This window comes from Maniola jurtina, chromosome 17 (assembly GCF_905333055.1).
Source record: "Maniola jurtina chromosome 17, ilManJurt1.1, whole genome shotgun sequence".
NCBI lineage: Eukaryota > Metazoa > Arthropoda > Insecta > Lepidoptera > Nymphalidae > Maniola > Maniola jurtina.
The window spans coordinates 6,280,835-6,304,478 of record NC_060045.1 but is presented as its reverse complement, the minus strand read 5'-3'; the positions used below and the strand labels follow the sequence as shown (position 1 = coordinate 6,304,478).

The window sequence follows — 23,644 nt, the reverse complement described above, 5'->3', positions numbered from 1 at the left end:
ATATTTATGTATTACCCGCACACCTTAAAGTATTCGTTATATTTTACCAAACTTACCTATGGCTGTCTTTTAGATGCAATTTAGTATGACTACTTGAGTAGGTAAGGATATATAATTTATCTACAAAAGCTTTGTCTTTTTGAATAGAGAAATTCAAAAGTATTCCGTTTGATAACTTGGCTGTAAATTCATTTCTTGCTCCGAAACCTCTCACAATGTTATGACTCGTAAACTGCCTCAAAGCTTAAACTCTAAGAACAGGAATTAACTTTTAATGACTTGACAATATAATGGATCTCTTTGAAGAGCAATTTTGTGTTTAACCTTATCTCTGATCTAGATGTAAATAATATCATTTAAAGTGTTTGGCAACACTCTCGATTTCAATTAATAAAGTTTATCTTATTTAGTTTATTTAAGTCATCTGAAGTTAAGACCAAGTCACGACTTGATATAATAATATCTAACAATTTATAACTTTATACTAGCTGATGCACTGTTTTTTCTGTTCCGTGAGCTGATGCCACGACTTCGCTCGCACGGTTGTTTTTAAAAATCCCGCGAGAACTTTTCGATTTCCCAGGGTATAAACTATCTCTTTAAACAGCTAAATTGGCTGTCATCTTTGTTGTCATCATAACTTACTGTCAAATGTATACTTGTATTGTACGTTCACACATTTTTATTGCGATAATAAATTGTTTTAAACTAAAAACTATCTTAGTTTTTGTTTAGGAAAGACAGAAAAACCATGGATGAAGAAAATGGAGTGGGAACGAGACAGTTTAGGATAGATTTTGTCGAGGAAACTGAGGACACTTTTCCAGTGAGCAAGCCTAGAAAGTCCTTGGGTGTCTCGAACTCTACCTTTCGACCGCTGCGGCTCGGAAGTGTTTTGCATACGTGGACAGATCTATCGAGGATTAACTATATCCCTGCTTTGACATTCTCGGATTTACGTAGAGGTATTATTTTCCTCTTCTACTAAGCCGGTTTCTGAGGCAAAAGGTGGTATGACTGCGTGTTAACTGCTACGTTAAGCATAAGTTAAACACTACCTAGTTTCTGCACTACGCGTCACTCTTTTCGCATTGCACCTCAGTTTAACCTTTAAACTACTGTTTAGATAAGGTTAACTGAGGTGTATTACTTATTGCCAATAGTATCTACCTACTCCGGCTTATTGGTTTCATTTCTGTCTTCTCACCTCATTCTCTCAGTTTTGAGGATCATGGCACTCGTCTTCTGGTAAAGGTCCAATCTGTTATGTAACCTTCGTTAATTTCGGACTTTTACCAACATTTTCGGTAAATGTTAGGTTTTACCTCAGAAATATGCAAAAGTCCGAATAATAAATTCGAGCTTTTATAGTAATATATGAAACCAATGATTTGTTTGAAAAGTTTAGTCTGCAAGAAAAGCGCCTACCGAATATATAAAGAAATATATTTCAATAACTTTATTTACTCAAATATTTTCCCACACTCATTTTAAATGATCAAATAGAATTTTATAATGGATGTTACAGAATCCCGTGTTCTAAGCACCAGCGTGTTTCCAAAGAACTTTACGAATATCGACTTCGATAAAATTACAATAAATAGTAAAGATAATGACAGCACGATCTCCGAAACCGTAAGTACAACTAACTACGTGTTTAAAATGAGTTTTTAAATCTCACTATACTAACTGAGTTCAATCGTCGAAACACATCATTAAAGTAAAATGGACCTAAATCTGGTTTTAAAACGCAAGCTCGTTCATAGTTCTACAGCCAGCGCTCCAAGCGAAAACTTTGTGAAAATAAAATCAAGTATTATTACTGACTGTTATACCTTTTACCTATACTTAATTTTTGGCTTTAAATCCACCACTTTTAGGTCTATTTTACTCTGACGATATTGTGCTTCAACGCTCGAATTCGATGCTCGAATTGCAATAATTTTCATAAATTTTCCAATGCAGATACTAGAAAAATATAACTTGGGTATTTAAATTAACCAGCGCGGTAGATGAAGCGTTGGATCAACTGACATCTAATAAAGATTTTAAGCCGAGCTTCGCCTTGAATAACAAAACTCCTTTGATAAAGATAGATGGTGTAAAAATGTTTGCTTTCTCATTACTGACGGTTAATTTCAGTTTTTCGTGAACGCGACGTCACTGCTGAATGAAGATAACTTATGGGGATGTTTTTACAATTTCCCGGGTTTGTACGAAGACGCGTATTCCCCTGTGGTTCGTATTAGGAAGATAGAAGACGTTCCCGAACTTGAAAGAGGAGTGCTTACGGGGGACATGGTCACCGCATGTCTTAGTTATTTGAAGCGAACACCGATTCTAGGAGACTTTGTTTACATCAAGCTCGATCTATCATCGAAGGTACAGTGATCACAAAATAGTCTATTTTGGAGTTCATAAAGAACATGCCGGTTTGCACAGGTTATGAACTAAGGATTAAATACAAAGTGCGGCTGATATCTGTTTTTGTACAATGCGCAGTCATACGCTTCGTATTCAGATTACAGATTCTAATACTTGTTTTGGGCGCACTATAATGATTAATGACTATTCTAATAACTTACATGGAAATTAGGGGTGAAAGCTAATTACATAATGCGTGATAGCAAACCGAAACTGCACGGCCAAACGTCACACTAAATGCGCGCATACGCGTGTACGATTTTATAATACGAGGAATTTTATTAAGCATGCAAGCGACGTTGATTGTAGAAGTGTAGCTTTATTTCATCAAATTGAGATCCAAATTCTGCCTACTTGAATCGTAAATAGGTACAGTACGGAGTCTCTATCGATTTTGATTTGATATCTGTTATGGGTAAATTAGATGTAACCTAACTGAAAAAAATTCAGATTTCCTATAGAAAAACCTACGAAACATCCCTAGTTAAAGATTATTGGGCGATTGAAAAAATAAGTCCTTAAAAGTTTTTATGTTGGATAATAATTTACTTGTTTTTTTTTTTGTTACAGTATCTAACTAACATAGATGTATTGCAGCACTACAAATACATAGTATATTTAGATCTCTCTTCAAATTTAATAAGTGATCTAAATGTTCTGTCAAAGCTTCCATATTTACAGTATTTTTCTGTGAATTACAACAGATTAAGAACTGTTTTGGATTACGAAACACGTAAGTGAATTTTTTTTTTCCATTACGATTTATTCAATTACGAAAGGCTTATGAGCTTACGAGTCGGAGGGATCCCAGACAGCGCTAGACCATGACATGTGGAAGTCCCTAGGTCTATCTGTGGGTGTCTACCGGTTGCTAATGATGATGATGATTATGCCAAACTACCTACTCAAAAGATTTTGATGTGACAGGGAGAGCACTATACCAATTTCTACGGATAGGCATATCAGCAATTGAAAAATCGCAGAGATCCTACGAGATTTCTGAAATTCTAAATCTACGTGCGGACGAAATCCCGGCCGTCAGTTAGTCTCTAGAACTTCGACGTTCGTCGTTAGTCTCTAGAACGCTCTAGAACTTCTTCTAGAGCGTTATTTATGACTAGATTTATTTATGATTAGAACATTAAATTACTCTTACAGCGCAATGGTTTTTAACTGAAGTACACTACAGATATAACTCTGTGTTAACGATTCGTGATCTGAGTGCGCTGTGGTCGATTACTGTACTAGATCTAGCGCACAATAATATTAAAGAGATAAGTGGACTTCAAAATTTAAGGTGACTAAATTAAAATCTCATAATCCCTCTAACTAGGATCCAAAAGAGAAACTGCTATCATTATCAAAGTAATAGATACCTACAGCTCAAACTGCGATCTAGAAACTTGAGATTTTTAGGGTTCCGTACCTCAAAAGGAAAACGGAACACTTATAGGACCACTTTGTTATCTGTCTTTCTGTTTGTCTGTCTGTCTGTCTGTCTGTCCGTCCGTCTGTTCGTATGTTCGTCTGTCGTGTCTGTCAAGAAAAACTATAGGGTCTCTTTGACCTAGAATCATGAAATTTGGCAGGTAGGTACGTATTATTACTCTTATAGCCCAAGTAAAGGAAAAATCCGAGTACCGTGAATTTGTAGTAACACCACCAAAAAAAAAATTAAAATTATTCATGAACAAATTTTGTATCATATGAAAGATTTTTTATGCATAATAGTTTTTGATTTACGTTTCGTGCAAAATGTCGGAAAAAATACCCGAGTACGGAACCCTCGGTGCGCGAGTTTGACTTGCACTTGGCTGGTTTTAACGTAGGTTAGTTACTAGTATAACCTTATTCTACAGCCCTAGGTGACAAAAAAGGAATTTTGAGCAATGATATTTTTTACAAAATTAAATTCACACTGACGAAATCGCGTGGAATAAGATCACTTTTAAAAGGTTAACCAATATTGAAATAGAGTTCTTCTATCGTACAGTCAGATATCGTAAACTCGTGTATTTCCTCACAAAGATTACCTATACATCTTGTTATTTTTTTCGCTCCCTTAGATATTTGCGTCACCTCGACCTCTCGTTCAATCATATCCAACGATTGGAAAATCTGAATCACCTGCGTCTTTTGTGGTTGGACGTCTCCTATAATAACTTATCGAGCTTCGAGTTTGGGCCAGACGCAGGCCTGTGGACACTGCTACATCTCGAGTATCTTAATTTAAACGAGAATAACCTTATGTCTATGAAAATATTTTCGGGTTGCACAAGGTTTGTGAATCAGTTTTTCGACTATTTAGTATCATATAACCTATCTACATAGGTAGATTAGATACTGACTAAAACTAGGATGTGAGCGGTGGTAGCCTAGTGGTTAAAACATCCATCTCTCCTGTTCAACGGGTCCAGGGTTCGATCCCGGGCACACTACTTTAACTTTTTGTTGTAAGCAAATAAATAACACTCGGTACTTTAACGGTGAAGAAATAATTGCTTTCATATATTGTTAATTAGGTTGAGATATTGAGTAAGTTCTATCATACACGTGTAGAATATGGTTTAGACTTCAGCCTCCTATTCGTAGGTTCGATTCCGGGCACGCACTCCTATATCTTTGCTTATGTTATGTGCTTTTTTTAACAATTCAATAGCACACGCTTGAATGGTGCATGATAACATCGTGGGAAACCTGCATACCTAAGAGGAAAACCTGCATATATGTAAAAGTTCTCCATAATGTAAATAAGGTGGGTAAAGTCTACCAACCCTCACTTGGCCACCATGGTGGACTATGACCTCTTCTCATTCTGACAGGAGGCCCGTGCTTAATAATATGAGTACCTACTAAATAAACTATACTTACATATTTTATCCAATATAATACTTTTATCTATACAAAGAATTCGAGAACTGCACGCGAAGAATAACAGATTCAGTATGTTGCTGGAGCTAGCGGTGTACATGCGAAAGCTAAGACGTCTCATGCTGGTGGACCTCCGCTCCAACCCCGTGTGCAACGTGCCGGGGTACAAGGACGTCGTCATCAATACATTCCCTACCTTGCTCAACTTGGATGCTAGGGATTTGGATCCCGTAGAAAAGGTAACGCGCCTGAAATTATATTTACTTTTGTAACTTCCTTGGACTTCAATAATGTTCCGGCGTAAATCTAGATTTTTTACTTTACGTTTTTTGATAAACAACAATCATGCTTAGTAGTTAGTAGTTAAAAGCAATGAAGAGGTCTAGACTCTAAGTTGGAACGCACTAACCTGGAAGATGCGTTTCACTCCCTTGAATTTAGATATTCAAGTTAGGAATATGTACCTACTTATACGTAGCAGGAAAAAGCCAGTTATAGCGCTCTTCTGGCTTCCGTATTTCTCTCTTCTCTACCTTAGTAATATGTGTCGGAAAACTTTGATAGTATGCCTTTTACACAAGGACTAATAAACTTGATACGCTATAATCGACTAACAGACAAATCGGTATGGAAGGAATACGCACCACCACCATACAACACCACATACATCTAAAATACACTCAACGTACGTTTCACTTTGACACTGTAGTATCCTCAGGATAAGTAAAGTCCACAAAGTTCAATTACAAAGTATGCCTTTTATACAGAACAGTGCAGAAGCAGTGAAATTGAGAAGTTATCCTTGGTTTACAGCGTTCTTCGATGATGTACATGTCACCCGACGTATCAGTGTTCGCAAGTCGACGGCTTCTTCGCCTGCTTTACATTCAGCAGCTGACGAGGTCGCGAGTGTCGCCCTACGTCCCTCCGGCTGACACCACCGATGTTCCCATCATAGTGCTTGTAGGCAATGAGGCTGTTGGTAAAGGTAAGGGTAAATGGGATGATCATCATCATGGTCATCCCATTGACGGCTACAAACACGGGTCTCTTCTTAGAATGAGAACGGTTTAGGTCAGAGTCTACCACGCTAGCTTAGTGCGCATCGACAGACCACACCACCTTTGAGAACATTATGGAGAATTCTCAGCCATGCAGGTTTAAGGTAAGGATATTGCTTCTTATTAAAGCTGAAGCTCGGGGGATCGATGGACAGCAGGGTCCTATGGTACGGTCGGCCTCAGAATTCGAGTAGCAATTCGCGAAAATGTTGCATCAAAAATCTGTCGCACAATATGACCTTTTTCTATAAACACGCCACACACATCTAATGCATGTGCATAACTGTGCCATGCGAATATCATCATTAAGGTGCTGAACGACTTACGGCCTTTGACTGTACATTCTGGCAAAGTAGCCCCATATCGGTAAGCTATTTATTGAGTAGACAGATGGCACCAAAAGAATCGCAGTAAGCCGCAGAACACAAGCGGCACAAGATCGTGAAATGTGGAAATCTCTACCAGAGACCTTAGTCAAGTTATGGACGTTTATTGGTTGAGACATCAGGTGATGCGATGGTGACTATACTGATAACGCTTACCTTGAACATGCCTGTACAATCCTATCTCGAAATACGAAACATGAAGTACGGATTATAAAATTAAAACGGTATTCTTGTTTCGAAGCCTTAAAACAATGATACCAGCTTCTTCGCTTATTCTACATCCACCAAAAGATAATTGACGACGTATCTCTTGCCAATTGTTCCGTTTGGCATCCGCTTTGGCTGCTTCAATAAGGCACCTGTCGCCAATTTTGGAATCAAGACAGCTGAACAGTTTCAAGAGCCAAAAGCTATTAGTAGCACGCTGTTATAGTAGAAAATTAAACAATTTCATGCACAAAAACCGTTATTTTCATTTGGCAGAGTGCCGAATAGTAACTGAAACTACATATTAACATATCGTCCTAGAGAACATGAAACAGTTTGTGTTTAATACTTGTACGCCTAAACGTAACCACATCTACCAACAAAATTAGGAACTATTTTCCTACGCTACTCAAATATTTTGATGACTTAGACTTAGCCTAGCGCACTTCCATCTTAAACTACATAATATCATCACTTATAGCTGTAGGGAAACTAACTTTTTTTTTCTCTCTCGTCTGGCTTTACAAAGATTAGCCAATGTCAAGTTTGTAGTTATTTGTAACAAGTTAGTTAAACTATACAAGTATGGACCCCGTCTGTGCCGGCGCTCGCCGACATACGCACGGAACCCCCTTAGAGCGCTTTCCAGTCAGTTTTAACAAAAAAAACACTCCAAAAAGGCAGAGCACGCCCGCCAGCTAACACCAAAACAGACGAAGTCCGGGACACTAACTTGTCATTGAACGTAAAACTGTCAATTTTTGGCGACTTCCTGTCGACATATTGTTATACATGGACCTTCGTTATATCATCGCACCCCTAAAAAAATTTTTGTCTAAGTATGTCAAATACTTTGCTGGTGAGGAAGTCGTCAAAAAATTGTGGGATATTATGTCCCCAATCATCCCAAACTTTTTTGTTGCGCTTATAAAAACGGGGAAACTTATTAAAAACTGGTCAATTGCGAGTCACGCTCACACACGAATGATTCCGTAGGTAAGGTATCATCGTATAAGAAATAACACTTAAATTTTGCTCTAAGTATAGGTATTTTTTAATTTTAGTAGTACTCTATAGGTTTCGATTCTCTTGACGGGTCTTGACTAATAGATAGATATCGAAATGATCCTATAAGGGTTCCTTTTTCTCTGGAGATATGCAACCCTAAAAATGAAATACATCTAGATTAACTATTCACTCTTTCCATACAGGAAGCCTAGCCCGGCGTCTTGCAGAAGAATGCAGCAACAAAATAGAGCTGGCCCTGCAGCACACAACAGCTGGCTACCATTACGCGAACCACTACAAAGTTATAACGAGACGCAACTTCGACGGCATGCTTCTCGCTGGGGACTTCCTGACTTACAGCGAAATGGACGGCGAATCATATGGACTAAGTATATATATTTTTTTTAACCCCCGACCCAAAAAGAGGGGTGTTATAAGTTTGACGTGTGTATCTGTGTATCTGTCTGTGGCATCGTAGCTCATAAACGAATGAACCGATTTTAATTCAGTTTTTTTTTTTGTTTGAAAGGCGGATTGATCGGGATTGTTCTTAGCTATAATAATTAATTAATCGAAGAAAATCGGTTCAGCCGTTTGAAAGTTATCAGCTCCTTTCTAGTTTTCTCATAAAGGGTTTTTGTGTCGGGCGTTTTTTAAATTTTGAGTTATTAATTGAAAATATTACGATCAAACTTAAAGCCATTAGATCACTGAGTATTTAGATTTAAGAGTTTTAATTAAGAGTTAAATGTAGTTACTAGTTAGTAATAATCGCAACGATCTGTAATAAAAAGAAATAAAATACTTGTAAAAAACGGTTTATTCAAACCGTAATAACCGATAGGCGTCCAGAGGTCGGGGGTTCAATACGTCAAGTCGTACGCATCTCTAACTTTTCGGTGTTAATTATGTGGGTTTTTAGCAATTAAATATCACTTGCATATATCGATCGAGGGGAAACCTGCATGCTTGAGAGTTTTCCATAATGTTCTCAAAGGTGTGTGATGTCTGCCAATCCGCACTTGGTAAGCGTGGCGGACTATAGCCTAAAACCTGCTCATGCTGTAAAGAGCATCATCCACGCAAGCGGGTTGATCAATATGATGATTGCAAGTTATATTTAATTGCTCAAAGTATTCATGGCTCCGGAAAGTTAGAGATGTGTTGACAATTATTCGCGATGCAAATTATATTATTGTAGTAAAATAAAAAATAAAAAGTACGTTAAAAATGCAGATAAAAATAAGTTCTAGTGCCAAGACTTTTCTGAGACAAAAAAAAACTCATATAACTAGCGTACTTCACTACATCGTCCCCTGTCGTAAAGGGTATTTGTACAGCAAGGATTTCCAAGGTACAGAGCAAAGGGAAAGCTTAAGTATACCTCGTATAATAACGCGTGAAGTAACACTAACAAGGCATGTAAATGTAGGATTAAGAAGACGACCGCAGACGACCGCTTTCTGTCTGAGGTCGATTTTCATCCGACTAGAAAAACGTTGTCCGATTTTATGCCTCATTTAGTGGGATGTCTTCGTTAAAGTAGTAAAATCCTGCGTCCAATTTTCGCTGACTTTTATCAGGCTGACCATTTGAGAGGTTTTATACGTACTCTTAACTTGAAGGTACCTAATAAGTACCTTCAAGTTAAGAGTGAATAAGCATCTTCTAGGCAAGTGCGCTCCATCTTACATCATCGATGCATCATCACTCTCCAGGAGAACTGGCTGCAGCTAAGCGCTAGTCTATGAATTTAAAAAAGGTGCCTTTTAGTATTCTGTGGTATAACCAAAATAAAATACCGCAAGTACAAGAAACTGTAGGTTTAAAGTACGTCCAGGTTTGCCAGGCGTCTGACTTTAGCCGGCCATGTTTGACTTTTTACGGTCGCGTTCAGTCTCTCGGTTTTATCATGGTTTTATTTGTTATATTTGGCTAAAAAAAGATATGTTCGGCTTTTAGAGTAAAATGTCTGGCGTAAAGCCCCTGGACCACTTTTGTATTTTATAGCAGCGCGATTCCTATATTATAGTTCTTAGTGTTAAAACATCTAAGAATTGCGTTGATCTTCGTCACGCGTTGTGTCTTTCCAAGCCCTTAAATTTCCCGCAGGTCGCGAGGAAGCGTTCGTAAAAGATGGAAAAGTCAAGTTGGTTACAATGGATTTGTTGGGTGCTCTCATGTTGAAACTGCGCGGGTACCGACCGTTCCTGATATTAGCGCACTATTTGGACAAACGAAACCTCGCTCTTAGACAACATGAACGGAAGGAGTTAGTATCTGATTATTTTATACCTTCTGATGACCACTTTAGTGCAGTGGTAAGAAGTGTGATCTCAAGTTCTTTATCCGGCTTGGTCAATTTAAAAATTTACAAGTACAAATTTGGTTGTCTAGTCTGTAGATATTTACCGACCTACCAGGTTAGTCATGCATTCGATACCGCGTAGAAAACAACTAGTAGTATAAGCACATGAGTAAAGATCCCCAACATTCTCATGTTGGATGGGTTTAATAAAACTGCCATTCCAGGTTAGCCTTCGCCATCTTAGTGAGTCTGTGATGAGATGACATCGTTGTCAAAGGCTAACTTGTCATCAAAAAAACCCTACGGCTGGGAGCACATTAGCTATTTTTGCCTGAACTACTAACCTCTTTCGTCAAACTTTCTTCCTTTTTTTACTGACTTTTAACTAGAAAAAGAAGTTTTAAGTTATGGTCCAAAAAGGTGGGAATTTTGAAAAACTAATGTTTCCAAATTACTACATAGGACCAAGGTTTTTAATTTGGATCTACATAGCATTATTTTTTTGAAACTTTAGATTTTTAAGATGACAGGAAATGCTCAAAATATACCTTCTTCCGTTCGGACGCCCGAGCCATCCTGAGCGTCTCATTCAAAGCCTGAGCTGCTTAAAAGGAGCATAATTGCTGTTGTAATTGTTGTGTTGTGTAGACTACACAAATTTCAAAAATTATTTCACCTTAAGGGTTGAATTTTCAAAAGTCCTTCTTCAGCCGATGGTACGTCATAATAGCTATCTGCATGCAGATAACCCGATCCATCCAGTCGTGTGAGCGTGCGTTGGTAGATCAGTCAGCCACCTTTTTTTATTCAGACTTTTAGACAGAAAATTATAAGACAAACTACTGAATCGTATTGGGATGCAAGTTGAATGACTCACGGTTGAATGGCGCATGAAAAATTATTATATCAGTGTCTCTTTCTGAATTAGGGCAAGAAATTTAGCTCATGAGAAAAGGCTATCCCAGGTCTCTTCTAGAGAGTTATCAGCTTTACAAGTTCTACTTTCCGGTCGAATCATTATTAACGGAATACTTAACGAGATACTTCAGGTAAGTACCTACTCTTAATCAAATTATTATTTCTACTTCAGCCTCTATGAAAATTATGACTATGATTGTCAATGGCTATGTGGTATGCTGGTTAAGCAACACCAATCCAAGTCGGTAACTGGATGGATGACCGAGGTCTTGAAGAGAATTTGGCTTTTACCTTTCTTACTTGCCTTGGAGCGCACGGTCCTTCATTCGTAGACTCGTAGACTATATAAAAAGTATTCTGTGGAGTCTGTGGTCTAGTACCTGGCAGCCCACCGTATTATTACACCGAGAAAACCCCTACCATTATGCGATTTCTGGATGGAGTCATGATCCTAAGAATAATAATAATTACCTACGACATGAAAGTACTACGGTTTCTACGAAATTATTGTAGCTACGAAGTGGTTATTTCGTACACGCTACGCGTGCATTATATAAAATATTTTATTTACATTTAAGTATGGTTTTTATTTTGTTATTTTCATTCAACCTTTATGTGATTACTGTAAAGATCATGACCCTAAGGAATACGACGTAGAGATGCCGTAGCACCTCTACCATGGTGTCTACGAAATAAATATTGCTACGAATAGTAGTTGATCAAACTTCAAGCTAAACCAGTCAAGTGAGAGTTGAACACGCACTCGAAGGGCTTCCTATCTTTAAATATTTTTTTTTATTTGCATGGCAGCTATTTTGATATTTTTATTATTTATTGTTATAGCGACAATAAAAAATAAACACTGTGTGACAGACGGACGGACAGCGGAGGCTAAGTAAAAGAGTCCCGTGGGCACACTTTGGGTACGGAACCCTAATAATAGTTATGAAATTGAAATCTCAACATACTATTCTCTTTTCTTATTAATTTTATTTGTATTCTTTTTCTTTTTGCTAGGTCTTGACAGACGATAAAGAAAGAAGTGAATTTATAATAGATTCAGAATGTTCTCTCATGATGGACAGCGAGACACGTCGAAATGTAGATTTCAAGGCTATCGACAGAATCGCTTTGTCTATTTCGGTGGGTATACATATATTTTTAAACCCACTAAGTCCACATATTTTTTATAACCCCTTGTTGTCTAACCTAAAAAATAGACCAGCAATAAAGCAAGTTTATAAAAACGTTTTAAAATAGGTCTCAAACTCTGCTCTGCAGTACCTACGTGATACATAAAATCGTATCAAAATCGGTCCAGTACTTTTGAGGGAGAAGTTTCCCAAATTAGAGATCATAATATACCTACCGGTCTACCGTCTTCTTTCCGACTGTCGCCGTGGGTAACAAAAATTATGCAAGTCATCTATTTATTTATTCATTTTTTCAAAAATCTTTGTGAGTTATTAGTTCGATACATATTCACGACTATTATAAATTTACGATCGGTACACATAAATCACAGATCTATTACATACCTATCTACAACTCTGGTAACGGGCCGCCATTTTCTGAAGCATGATCAAAGGTGCCAAAAGATTCGTAAACCCCGCGCCAATATCTATGTGTTCTGTCTCGCTACGCGTAAATATGTGTCACACACACACACAGTTCCTATGTACGAATTTGTCTTCATTATTTAAATAAGTACTTCAATTTTTAAAATGAGCTGTGCATATCTGGAGTTTTATAATATCTTTGCCTATCTAATAGATCTGTGACATAAACAAATAGTCATTCCGAATCCAAATCTGACAGTCTCAATTACCCATCAAATGTATTATCTCCCATTCTTTTTTCTTCGAAGGAGGGTGCGAAACAGACAACGTTAATCTCATTAATTTCCCCGAGTTTGAAGGCAATTGGATTTTTTGTACAGTGATTTATTAATTTACAGAACTCTTCGTTAGTGGAAGATAAGGCCGATCTAAATAAAAGTAAGAACATAGATTCTGGTCTGCGTTCCCTTTACAGGGAACCTCAGGGTATTGACGAATACGTCAGCGATGTGTGTGGACTCGATTTTAATCAAGAACGAAACCAGTCAAAAAAGTTAGTTGAACGACTACTACTTTACGGCAATGATATATATCTCATTGAACGCGCACGTACGCGTGTACAATGAGTGAGATATGGTGGTTTGCGCAGATTAAATTACGTTATTAATCAAATACACAGGATTTTATATGAACCACCTAAGTACGTTGATGGTACTTTATCAGTAACTTCCCCGCAAGTCCCAACAACAAATGCACAAAGTTTCATCGTAATCAGATGATTATGATATGTATAGGAACGCATAAAGCACAAACAAACAAAAAAGAGATATTTATTTATTAAGCAAGTAAGTATAGGTAGGTAGTAGGTAGGTAACTATTAAAGAGATTTACCATGACAAATGTTTTCTGTTGTACACTGTAAGATTAATGATTAATAAATTACCGAAAAACGTAATATAAGCGTAATTTTTTTCAGACCCTCAACTGATCGCTCCTTACCAAATAAACAAGATCCAACAAACGCACCTGTGCAAAAGAGTATTGACTGTAACAAATCTTTCACGTGGAAAGGTAAATTAAATTACCTAGGTACAAAATAAATAAATGCCTAGGACTAAGTGGTTACAATATTAAAATGTTACGCACCTAATGCTAGTTAAACCACTTTAGAATTTTACTAAAATATTTTTTTTTTTAAGTGGTGTTTTTGAGATTAGGTTATTTTAATGCAGAAATGACACAAACTTGAAACTACTTTTACGCGGAGATTTATTACTTTTTCTAAGTTCAAAAATTCTCATATATGGGTTTCGTCACAAAATGTTACTAAAACCACTTTTAATTCCAGTCTAGCAGGTAAATATATGCCTAAGGATAGTGCGACAGGTCGAGATGGCAATCGGGATGAGGGCGCCCGCACACCAACGGACGAGGTGCATTGGAATTGGAATCGGGGTATGGGACAGGAGTTCGTCCCGCACTCCCGCGCTATCCCATTCGAGTTAGAGCGGGGGCTGTGCGGGTGTGCGGGGTGTCCCCACCCCGATTGCCATCTCGACCTGTCGCGTTCTATAGGTATATTTGAATTACAGGTTTTGGTGCCGCTGATAGTAGAAAATCATCTAAGTCCGTCACATTCACATCTCCTGAAAACACCGTGTTTATTGATCAAGTGCCTTCTACTTCTGGAATGATGGTCGAACCTCGGATTGATAGAGAAAGTAAAATTTAACTAAACTATTATTCTAGCTAGTACTTTAGCTAATACCTACCCCATTCCCAAGTAGGTATAACACACGTCAAACCTTTTTTACGTCTGAACAGATACTTGCGATTACATATTTTGTTCCTTTTGGACGCTTTTTAACGGACGTTAAAAAAGCTCTAGTGTAAATGAGGGGTAGGTAAATACACACAAGCTCGGCTGAGATCTATTTGAACTGAAAATGAGGTATACCTCATTTTCAAATCGAACTACTTGTTTTACTACAATGAAATTAGGTATTTTCGTAAACTAACAACTAACGTTGCTTATTTTCCCGTTTTATTTTTGACTAGCTGATGCCCGCGACTTTGTTCGTGTGGATGTAAAAATCCCGTGGGAACTTTGATTTTCCGGCATACAAAATAGCCTATGTGCTGATCCAGGGTATAATCTATTTTCAGCCCAATCCGTCTAGTAGTTTTTAGCTGAAGGAGTAACAAACATACACATTACACACACACACACATACACACAAACTTTCGCCTTTATAATATTAGTGTGATATTTCTATCTTGATTTTGCATTAACATGCAGTTTCCATAGTGGCCTTTGTAAATCGGTTGCAGTGGAGAATTTGCTAATGAAGTCCATTAGCGAAAAGGTGGCGTGGCCTCACGCAGACGCGAAACCGCAGGACTCGGACCTCTGGCTCGCGTTCCTAATTGAAAACGGCCTGTTTGTGAACAGCGACACCACTGAACATTGTGAGCTTGGATTTTTATTTTCCTTTTAAATCAATATGGTAAAGTAACTAGGAACCCAATGCTAAAATGGTGATGATGAAAAGAATACTCGGCTCAGTTTTTTGTGGGCTTCTTCTCAGACCAGGGCGCGTTTGGTACCCTCGTAGACTGTTTTAGTTTACGTAAGTAATTATTTCAATCATTTTATAAATTCAACCATTAAAAATCAAATCTATTCGTATAAGGTAAGTAACTTGAATAAATGGCTTTAACTTATTTTGAAAAACCGGCCAAGTGCGAGCAGACTCGCGCACCGAGGGTTCCGTACTCAAGTATTTTTTCGGACATTTTGCACGATAAATCAAAAACTATTTTGCATAAAAAATAAATAAAAATCTGTTGTAGAATGTACAGGTAAAGCCCTTTAATATGATACCCCACTTGATTTAGTTATCTTTGAAAATTGAAAATATTTTTTTTTGCGATGTGACCACAAATTGGTGGTTTTCCTTTGCTTGTGCTATAAGACCTACCTACCTGCCAAATTTCATGATTCTAAGTCAACGGGAATGATGAATGAATAACCTATAGGTTTTCTTGACAGACACGACGGACGGACGGACAACAAAGTGATCCTATAGGTAAGGGTTCCGTATTTCCTTTTGAGGTACGGAACCCTAAAAAATATAAAAAACCATCTTGTTGGTGAGCGGCCTCTCCCTCTTCTGCCCTAAGTGTTGCCCGTAACATTCAGGTAACAGCTTTCCTGTTACTCCCACGCCATGAAGGGACAGCTGTGTGAAATTATGGAAATTCAGGATCGAAATCTTCCACCACACCCGATCTAAGGACTCTCACTAGAGTCAGTCGTACCCAGGATATCTATCCTATCCCATTACGTATAACTTGCAAGACGCCGCGTCCGTATCCGTGTTCCGAGGAGAGCATTATTCAAAGTTGTTGAATATTAAAACTCTTTCTTTTGTACCTACTAGGTGATCAAGATCGCCGACCAACTAACACTGATGATCCAAATTTTATAGTAAATCAACTAGACCATTACAAGGAGGTAATACTTTCTCTGTTTCTGCGTCAATTTAGATACACGCCTTCCTCCTCAGCACGAAAGTTGTGATTATCGCGTTGCTATTGAAATTGCTGTTTTTAGGTTTCCGTACTACCAAGGAACTTTTATAGTTTCGCCAAGTCCGTGTGTCTGTCTGTCCGTCTGCGGCTTTGCTCATACCTCAGAGACTATTAGTAAATAGAAAGCTGTAATTTAGCATGAGTACCCTCTTATACTAGATAAACGAAGACGAATATTTTTAAATTTTTTTTAACATAAAAACACTGATTGGCGTTTGAATTAACATTAGTTTGTTTTCAGATACCTTCAGAAAGTTTCACAACACACATAAAGGATACTTATGAGGAAATTCATCGAAATACTCCTGGTCTTTTCTGGGACACCGTAAGTGCCTACCACAGATAACTATTATACAAGTCTAGAGACCTACTAGTCTACCTACTACTTTATCAACAGCCGATTAACCGCCGAGTTTCTTACTGGTTCTGATCTACAGGAAGGCCTTTCCAAAGTACCTAATGGTAGATTCACTCTACGATTGAATAGCATTTTTTTATCAAAAACTAGCTGATGCCCGCGACTTCGTCCGCGTGGATTTATTTTTTTATGAAACAATGTTGCAAAGTTCTTCTATCGATTAAAAAAAAATTACGCAAATCGGTTCAGAAATCTCGGAGATTTCGGTGTAAATAGGTAAAAAAAACACAACTCCCTTTTTGAAAGTCGGTTAAAAAAGTAGCCTATGTTACGCCCTGGTCAATCCTCTACTTGTCAGTGAAAGTCCCGTCAAAATCGGTTCAGCCGTTCCGAAGATTAGCCTTTTCAAACAGACAGACAGACAGACAGACAAAAATTTTAAAAACGTGTGATTCAGTTAAGGTATCGTTCAAATAACCCTATGAGCTTAATATGAGGCAGTTATTTCGAAATTACAGACAGACACTTCAATTTTATTTATTAGTATAGATTTCTTTAAAAGATTAGGTTAAAGAAAAAGCGTTTATTTGGAACCACAGACATAGACAAAATAATAATTTCAAACAAGATGCGTGGTGTAGTACAAAAATGGACCCAGCATCTGGTCTTCCGTGAGGCCAGAATATTTCTAAAATAACTCTGCTCACATCACGGTGCGAACAGAGAGCGAAAGTAGAACTTTCATTAAAGTAACCTTAATTTTAGATCACTATGGATAACCCTGAAGCAGCGTTCAAGAAAATGAAAACGGTGATTAAAAATATCGTGAATTCCCAGCCAGACCTGAAGCCAATGATAGATATAGACTTAACCAATATGAAGAACTGTTCAATAGTTAAGAAAAAGCTTGCCAATATTCATAGTCAAATTGCTCCACAACGGCTGTTTTACTGAAGTAAACAATTCATTATAGAAAAAGATTGTTTTATTATCATAGTTTCCTAGTAAATATATAATTATAATTATTAATCAATAAAAGCATTATTGTAAGGACAACATTTTGCAAGGTTTTTATCAGAAATGTGAGACTTAACCCATATCGTAATCCATTTTATTTGATCTTATTACTTAAAAAATTCTCATACAATCATTTGAAAACCATTGTGTCAAGCATCGCTCCGAGAGACTGTACAATGTTGTTTGCCATCAAGATATCAACTTTCTCTTCTAAATGCCTCTTGGGGTCCTGTTTACCGACATTCTTGATTGCTAACTGCTCGGGTGTCATCTTCTCTTCATCCTCAAGAGCTTTATTGTAGTTCTTAGCTAATTCAAGCATATCAGTAACAGTTGTTTCATTGATAGCACAATGTTCTTTATAGTCTGCCAAGGTGAGACCATCCATCCAAGATTTCTTGTGCAGATTGAGCAACATCTTCTGCTCCAACTCATTCTTTCTGTAGTTTATACTGATGGAGTAGTAGTGACGGTTTAAACCGTGAATGAGAGCTTGCACAGATGGCTTTTGTAAATGGCCCAAGTTTGATGTTGTTTGCCTCGGCTCCTGTCCGAGGACCATCATGTTAGGATTGATAAGGCGGAATGCATCTATGACTACTTTGCCTTTCACTGATTGTATGGGATCAACTACTACAGCAACTGCTCTCTCTGATAATGCCTCGAAGGATTGCTGAGTGTTAATATCAACTCCTGATAACCAGCAACCAAAACCAGGATGTGAGTGATACCTGAAAATATAATGAATTGCCAAATTATTTAACTGTCTGTCCGCCGTTATGGAGAACTCCTTCCATGGATTTCCTTTATTGTTAAAGCGAGTGGTATTTAATTACTTAAAAGGCACATAACTCTTGAATAATAGGCAGACGTCCTAACCATTAGGCCATCACAGCTTTTTTTTTTCATCATAGGCAAGCGCTTGACCACAATCACACCTGGTGGAAAGTGATGATGTGGCCTAAGATGCGACATGTTTACCTAGACAATGCTTAGTCACTCTTACGGGCATGATCTGGTATAAAGTAATTATTTTAACCAGAAACAAAAATTATGATTTGATTGACGAACAGGTCAGCTAGGCAAGCAATTAGGCAGGTCAGGTCAGGTCACATAAATGTTTGTAACATTGGTTAGATTGGTATGAATTAAACTGGAGGATTACCAAAAATGTCAGAAAAATTGTATTTACTCACCATCCCACAACCATCTCAGGTCGCCCGGTTTGTTTCAACATATCCAACATTTTAGCCTGGAATACAGGATCAACAGCCTCTACCGACACTCCAGTTCCAGTTTGAGGCATCGCAAATACATCTATGACGCGAACTGTGTAATCATCAACAAATTCCCCTGCAAAATAATTTTATATGAGATCAGTTTAGTGACTTACTTCAGTATTTTAGAATACTTAGGTTAGACTTAAATCACTAAGTTATGTTTAAGTTATTCAATTCAATTCAATTTTATTTTATGGCGCGGAGCTGCACCAGGTGGGCGCGATATGTTTAAGTTATGTTTAACTAAGGTAAATTAAAAAAATTTGACATTTTGACACTTAAAATATCATAAACTTTACTCCTGTTATAAGATAATTTAAAAACCTTTAGGCTGATGGAGAAACCATAAACCGATAAATGATGCAGCCAGGCTCCGAGAAACAGTGGAACATAAAATCTGTGTATTCACTATGCAAATGCTTCAATAGAATATATGCACTATGCTCTCATTGTTGCAATGTGGCAATAGAGCTGTCAATTCAATGATGGTTGCTTGTGCATTGACAACTCTATTGGGCATAGAAGCAGTCATAAAGGCCTGGGGCAGTTTATAAGCCAACATACAAGCTTGCAAACATAATCACTTGGCAACTTAACACTTGTGCTCACAAATTTTGTGATGCGCGAGAACTGGCTTCAATTTATTAAATGTTTTTGTTTGTGGGGGCTTGACTTATCATTACTATTATAAACGTAAAAGTGTTTGTCTACCCTGCTACCTTTTCATTGCCCATCTGTTTAACTGATATTGACGATGCACAGCTGATGTAACTTGCATCCTAAAGACAGACATAGACTACTTTTATCCTAGAAAATCGAAGTTTTTCCACAAGATTTTTAAAAAACTAAATCCGCGCGTAAGTCCCCCGGGACTTTACCTCTAAAGGTCTAAAGGTTATACCAACAAATTATAGGAAACTAGATGTTACCCGTAACATCTAGTTTCCTATAATTTGTTGGTATAACAATTTAAATTACCTAACATAAGACCCATAACCTCCATTGGTACACCGGCTCGGCCGTGCTTCAGCATTTTCAAGAGTGCTAACGACGAGATGTAGACTTGCTCTGCGGTGTCCACCACGGGTGCATCATTCGGCGGAGGCGCCTGGGAAAGCCCCGCCATACCTCCTCCGAGACGTAAAAGACGATCCATAGTTCACTACTAACAAATAACAAGAAGCATTATTGACGATGACAAGACTATTCTAAACAAACTGGTTTCAAAGAAGAAACTTAAAGAAACATACCCTTTATGTAGACAATTTATAATTTTAATCTTTTTACTGAACTCTCGAATTACTTAGCGTGAGATATTTCACTGAATTCAACAAAACTGAAACCAATTTTTAGTTCATCATTCCATGAAATATGCTGCCACTGCTGCTGTTATTTAAAAAATTAAAATGACGATGACACCCGCTGTCGAATGTGCAATCTCATGAACGGTGTTACCATTGGGTACCGGGTATAAGGCGCTTTACAGACGATCCAATTTGGATTGTAATAGTACATTACAGTCCAGGCCTGAAATAAAGCGATTACTGGCCGAGTCATATTGGAAGGCCGAAGCGAAGGCGAGGACTTCTTCAGACAATCCGATTTGGGTCAGTGATTTCATGAATACCAAATCCACGTAAATTTTAAATACCAGGTACCAGGAGTATAAAATACCTAGACAAAGACAAGTTATTTGACACTTTTGATTTGATGATGATGTTGATTTTATCCCATTCGGCAAAGGTCGTAGACCATGCAGCCTGGTCGTAGATGATTATTTTTCTTATGTTTTTGATTTGACATATTAAAATTAGGTATGGACCACAGATAACTATTATACCAGTCTAGAGAGTAGAGGCATGGACTTCGTCTGTGTTGGTGTTAGCTGGCGGGCGTGCTCTGCCTTTTTGGAGTGTTTTTTTGTTAAAACTGACTGGAAAGCGCTCTAAGGGGGTGCCGTGCGTATGTCGGCGAGCGCCGGTACAGACGGACTCCATACTTGTATAGTTTAACCATAGCGAAAAAATCGTAAGTCTATGAGTTTAACTAACATGTTACAATGTTACAAATAACTACAAACTTGACATTGGCTAATCTTTGTAAAGCCAGAGAGAGAAAAAAAAATAAAGGTATTTTTGTCCTTTTCTGAGACCTAAATCTAACTCAAGTCTCAAAGTTAATTTTTGCTTTTTAATTTTATATTCAATATACTCTACATCATAAAAACGTATGATAAAATAATTAACACTCTGCTAAAATGCCTGATACATCGGTTCTGCCAAAAAAGTTCTCAGAAGGCCCGCATGGCTTAGGTTAAACAAAGACCAAAGTTCTTACTTATTACGTTTAAGCATTATTTGCATGTTTATTGACTATATTTAATGAAATAATATAAATAAATCCCTTTTAGGTGATCCTGATGACAAAAGTTTAAGAAAAGTAGAAATTGAAGTATTGATACCAAAGCTTATGCGAGAAAAAGCAAAGACCGAAAAATGTGTTAAAGAAGTTGAAGAGTTTAACAAATGTTGCAAAGCATCGTCAGTTTTTATGGTGGTAAAGTGTAGAGAAGAGAACTCAGCGCTCAGATCATGCCTTACTAACTGGTATGAAAATGAGGAGTTTAGACAAATATGTACTAATCAATATTTAAATGAAAGAAGTGAATACAGAACAACTGGTATAAAGAAGCCAATGAAACGAGCATAGATAATAAATATGTTAAGTTTAATTGTTATTAGTTTATGTAAATAAAATCTGGTTTAGTTATCATCATTATTTATTATCACAGGAATCTTTCTTGTTAACACCAATTCCCTTACACTATACTCCTGAAGTTCCAGAGGTAGTTTTATGTTATCTTTATTAGATCTTGTAACTTCTGCAATCAGTATTTCCTGAAAATAATATTAATGCTTTATTTTTGTTCTAAGTTCTAAACTCTGTTTATTGCAATAATGTTAAGTACAATTTAACTCCAGAAAAAGAGTTCATATATTATCTTAAACATTATTGATTTTGGTTATTTTACCTGACCATTTGAAACATGTTTGATACCCACTCTCTCTTTAATTAAAGAAATGGTTGGTCTCATGTAACTGAAACTATATTTTGAGAACAAAATAATGTTTTATTTATTTACCTTAACTGTAGTTGTAGCCATTCGGACATGGCCAAGCAAAGAAATCCAATCCAAGTTTTCTTTACCAAAATTTATGACAACAATGTAATCAGCATGATTCATCTCTGGCCCTTCTCTGTACAGTACTGAAAAAATACAACTAGCTTTATTATAAAACTAGGTGCCCGCCACTTTGTCCACATGGATTTAGGTTTTGAAAATCCCATAGGTACTCTTGGGACTCTCTTTTTCTGGGATAAAAAGTTTCCTGTCTTTCCCTGGAATGTAAGCTAACTCTGTGCCAAATTTCATCAAAATCGGTTAAATTGTTGGGCTGTGAAAAGCTAGCAGACCGACAGATACACTTTCGCATTTATTATGTAACTGTTACTTATGCAAATAGATAGAGATTTAATTCGTAAGTGACATCAAGGGAAATTAGACACAAGAAGTGCCCTCCATATTCAAAATTCATGTAGGTATTTACATTACATACTTGTATTCAGGTCACAAACTCATGTTTCTAGGTACACTAAATTTCAATTTAAATGATCCAGAAAATTCGCTGTAAGAGACAGATAGATACAAAAGTACTCTGTTAATAATTAGTATAAGAGCTCCGTTTTTTCATTAGGTTGTATGAAACTCAAAAATACAGAGAGAAGAAAAAAATATTAATTATTTACTTACAAAAGTCACCACCAAATTTTATTCCTGGCTTCACAATATATCCTTTTGATCTAAAGTAATGATAAACAACATACTTCTCAACAAAATTACTCTCACTTTCAGAGAACAAATTCCAACATTCCTCAATATTGAGTATATTATTTTCAGCATTCACAATTTGTAAACATCCAAGGCCATACAATAAAAAAAATGCTTCTTGTAAAGTGAGCATAAGTTTCTCTTGCAACAGAATTTTATTAACACAATACTTGGGTTTTAAATTTGCAAAATAATTATCATCTTCGGAATCACTATTGGGTACAATGACTACTGAATTTTGTTTATAAGAATCATCAAAGTCAGAATGCTCCGTAAGACTTGCATGTTCCTCTTGAACATCATCATCACTGGACACTAAATCTATGACTTCTTTTCCAGATTGCTTTTTGGTATCATTTAAAATTTTTGCAACTAAGTGATCAATGTCTTTGAAAAATGTATCTGGTTGAAAACTCTTCTGCAATTTACCAAATCTCTTATACCAGTAATTCCTTTTTAAAAACTGTCTTCTACGCATAAAGGGTGGACTGTTTGTGATTGGCTTAGGTCTAGATCTAGATACTGTTCCTTTGCCAAAGCAACCCATGTGGTACAGTAGTTTCATCTCATCTGGTGACCTAACCTCTACCCCTACTCCATTGTAATGCCCAGTAAACACTATACACATTGAACTATCTAAAGGCAATTGTAAAGATGACTCAGCTCCTAAAGGAAACACATTATTTGGGTCATCAGTCTCGCTGTCCCCATTTGATTGCAAGTTGTTCATGACAAAAGAACTGGCCACTTCCCAAAATTTATTT

General features: G+C 37.1%; 4 protein-coding genes across 7 annotated transcripts in view; 2 read left to right on the top strand and 2 right to left on the bottom strand.

The window, feature by feature from the left end:
- The first annotated feature begins 659 nt into the window (after nt 1-659).
- Nucleotides 660-17,654, top strand: LOC123873628. Of its 2 annotated transcripts, XM_045918546.1 has the most exons (19): nt 660-965; nt 1,529-1,635; nt 2,143-2,382; nt 2,995-3,157; nt 3,583-3,721; nt 4,491-4,703; nt 5,333-5,534; nt 6,109-6,283; nt 8,161-8,346; nt 10,070-10,229; nt 11,194-11,314; nt 12,201-12,326; nt 13,141-13,295; nt 13,719-13,813; nt 14,335-14,463; nt 15,074-15,211; nt 16,186-16,259; nt 16,578-16,661; nt 17,460-17,654. In XM_045918546.1, the coding sequence occupies exons 1-19, from the start codon at nt 752-754 to the stop codon at nt 17,646-17,648; spliced, it is 2,910 nt and encodes a 969-aa protein (XP_045774502.1). In that variant the 5' UTR covers nt 660-751; the 3' UTR covers nt 17,649-17,654. The 2 variants fall into 2 exon arrangements, with proteins under 2 accessions (XP_045774502.1, XP_045774503.1); XM_045918547.1 differs by lacking the exon at nt 12,201-12,326.
- Nucleotides 17,655-17,791: 137 nt separating this feature from the next.
- Nucleotides 17,792-23,644, bottom strand: part of LOC123873650 (26S proteasome non-ATPase regulatory subunit 14) — a 29,389-nt gene continuing 23,536 nt past the window's right edge. The window contains exons 1-4 of one of the 3 annotated variants that reach the window (XM_045918606.1): nt 20,242-20,423; nt 19,970-20,156; nt 18,908-19,064; nt 17,792-18,442 (exon numbers count right to left, since the gene is read on the bottom strand). In XM_045918606.1, coding sequence (XP_045774562.1) covers nt 17,842-18,442; nt 18,908-19,064; nt 19,970-20,147 — 936 coding nt within the window. In that variant the 5' untranslated portion in view covers nt 20,148-20,156; nt 20,242-20,423 and the 3' untranslated portion in view covers nt 17,792-17,841. Of the gene's footprint in view, nt 18,443-18,907; nt 19,065-19,969; nt 20,157-20,241; nt 20,424-23,644 lie in introns of those variants that run through there. The other 2 variants (XM_045918607.1, XM_045918608.1) reach the window with 2 other exon arrangements.
- Nucleotides 21,034-21,761, top strand: LOC123873657 (COX assembly mitochondrial protein homolog). Its single transcript, XM_045918616.1, has 2 exons — nt 21,034-21,303; nt 21,402-21,761. The coding sequence occupies exons 1-2, from the start codon at nt 21,249-21,251 to the stop codon at nt 21,698-21,700; spliced, it is 354 nt and encodes a 117-aa protein (XP_045774572.1). The 5' UTR covers nt 21,034-21,248; the 3' UTR covers nt 21,701-21,761.
- On the bottom strand, nt 21,700-23,610 carry LOC123873647 (tRNA-splicing endonuclease subunit Sen2). Its single transcript, XM_045918603.1, has 3 exons — nt 22,803-23,610; nt 22,134-22,258; nt 21,700-21,888 (listed from the first exon to the last, which is right to left on the bottom strand). The coding sequence occupies exons 1-3, from the start codon at nt 23,608-23,610 to the stop codon at nt 21,754-21,756; spliced, it is 1,068 nt and encodes a 355-aa protein (XP_045774559.1). The 3' UTR covers nt 21,700-21,753.

Excerpts from the sequence above, each read along its gene's own strand:
- LOC123873628 (XM_045918546.1), top strand. The coding sequence starts at position 752 with ATGGATGAAGAAAATGGAGTGGGAACGAGACAGTTTAGGATAGATTTT. Across the intron at positions 2,383-2,994 it reads AGCTCGATCTATCATCGAAG|TATCTAACTAACATAGATGT; the intron begins GTACAGTGATCA and ends TTTTTGTTACAG. Across the intron at positions 11,315-12,200 it reads TACTTAACGAGATACTTCAG|GTCTTGACAGACGATAAAGA; the intron begins GTAAGTACCTAC and ends TCTTTTTGCTAG.
- LOC123873657 (XM_045918616.1), top strand. The coding sequence starts at position 21,249 with ATGCCTGATACATCGGTTCTGCCAAAAAAGTTCTCAGAAGGCCCGCAT. Across the intron at positions 21,304-21,401 it reads AGAAGGCCCGCATGGCTTAG|GTGATCCTGATGACAAAAGT; the intron begins GTTAAACAAAGA and ends AATCCCTTTTAG.
- LOC123873647 (XM_045918603.1), bottom strand. The coding sequence starts at position 23,610 with ATGAACAACTTGCAATCAAATGGGGACAGCGAGACTGATGACCCAAAT. Across the intron at positions 22,259-22,802 it reads AAAATTTGGTGGTGACTTTT|TACTGTACAGAGAAGGGCCA; the intron begins GTAAGTAAATAA and ends GTATTTTTTCAG. Across the intron at positions 21,889-22,133 it reads TGGCTACAACTACAGTTAAG|GAAATACTGATTGCAGAAGT; the intron begins GTAAATAAATAA and ends TATTATTTTCAG.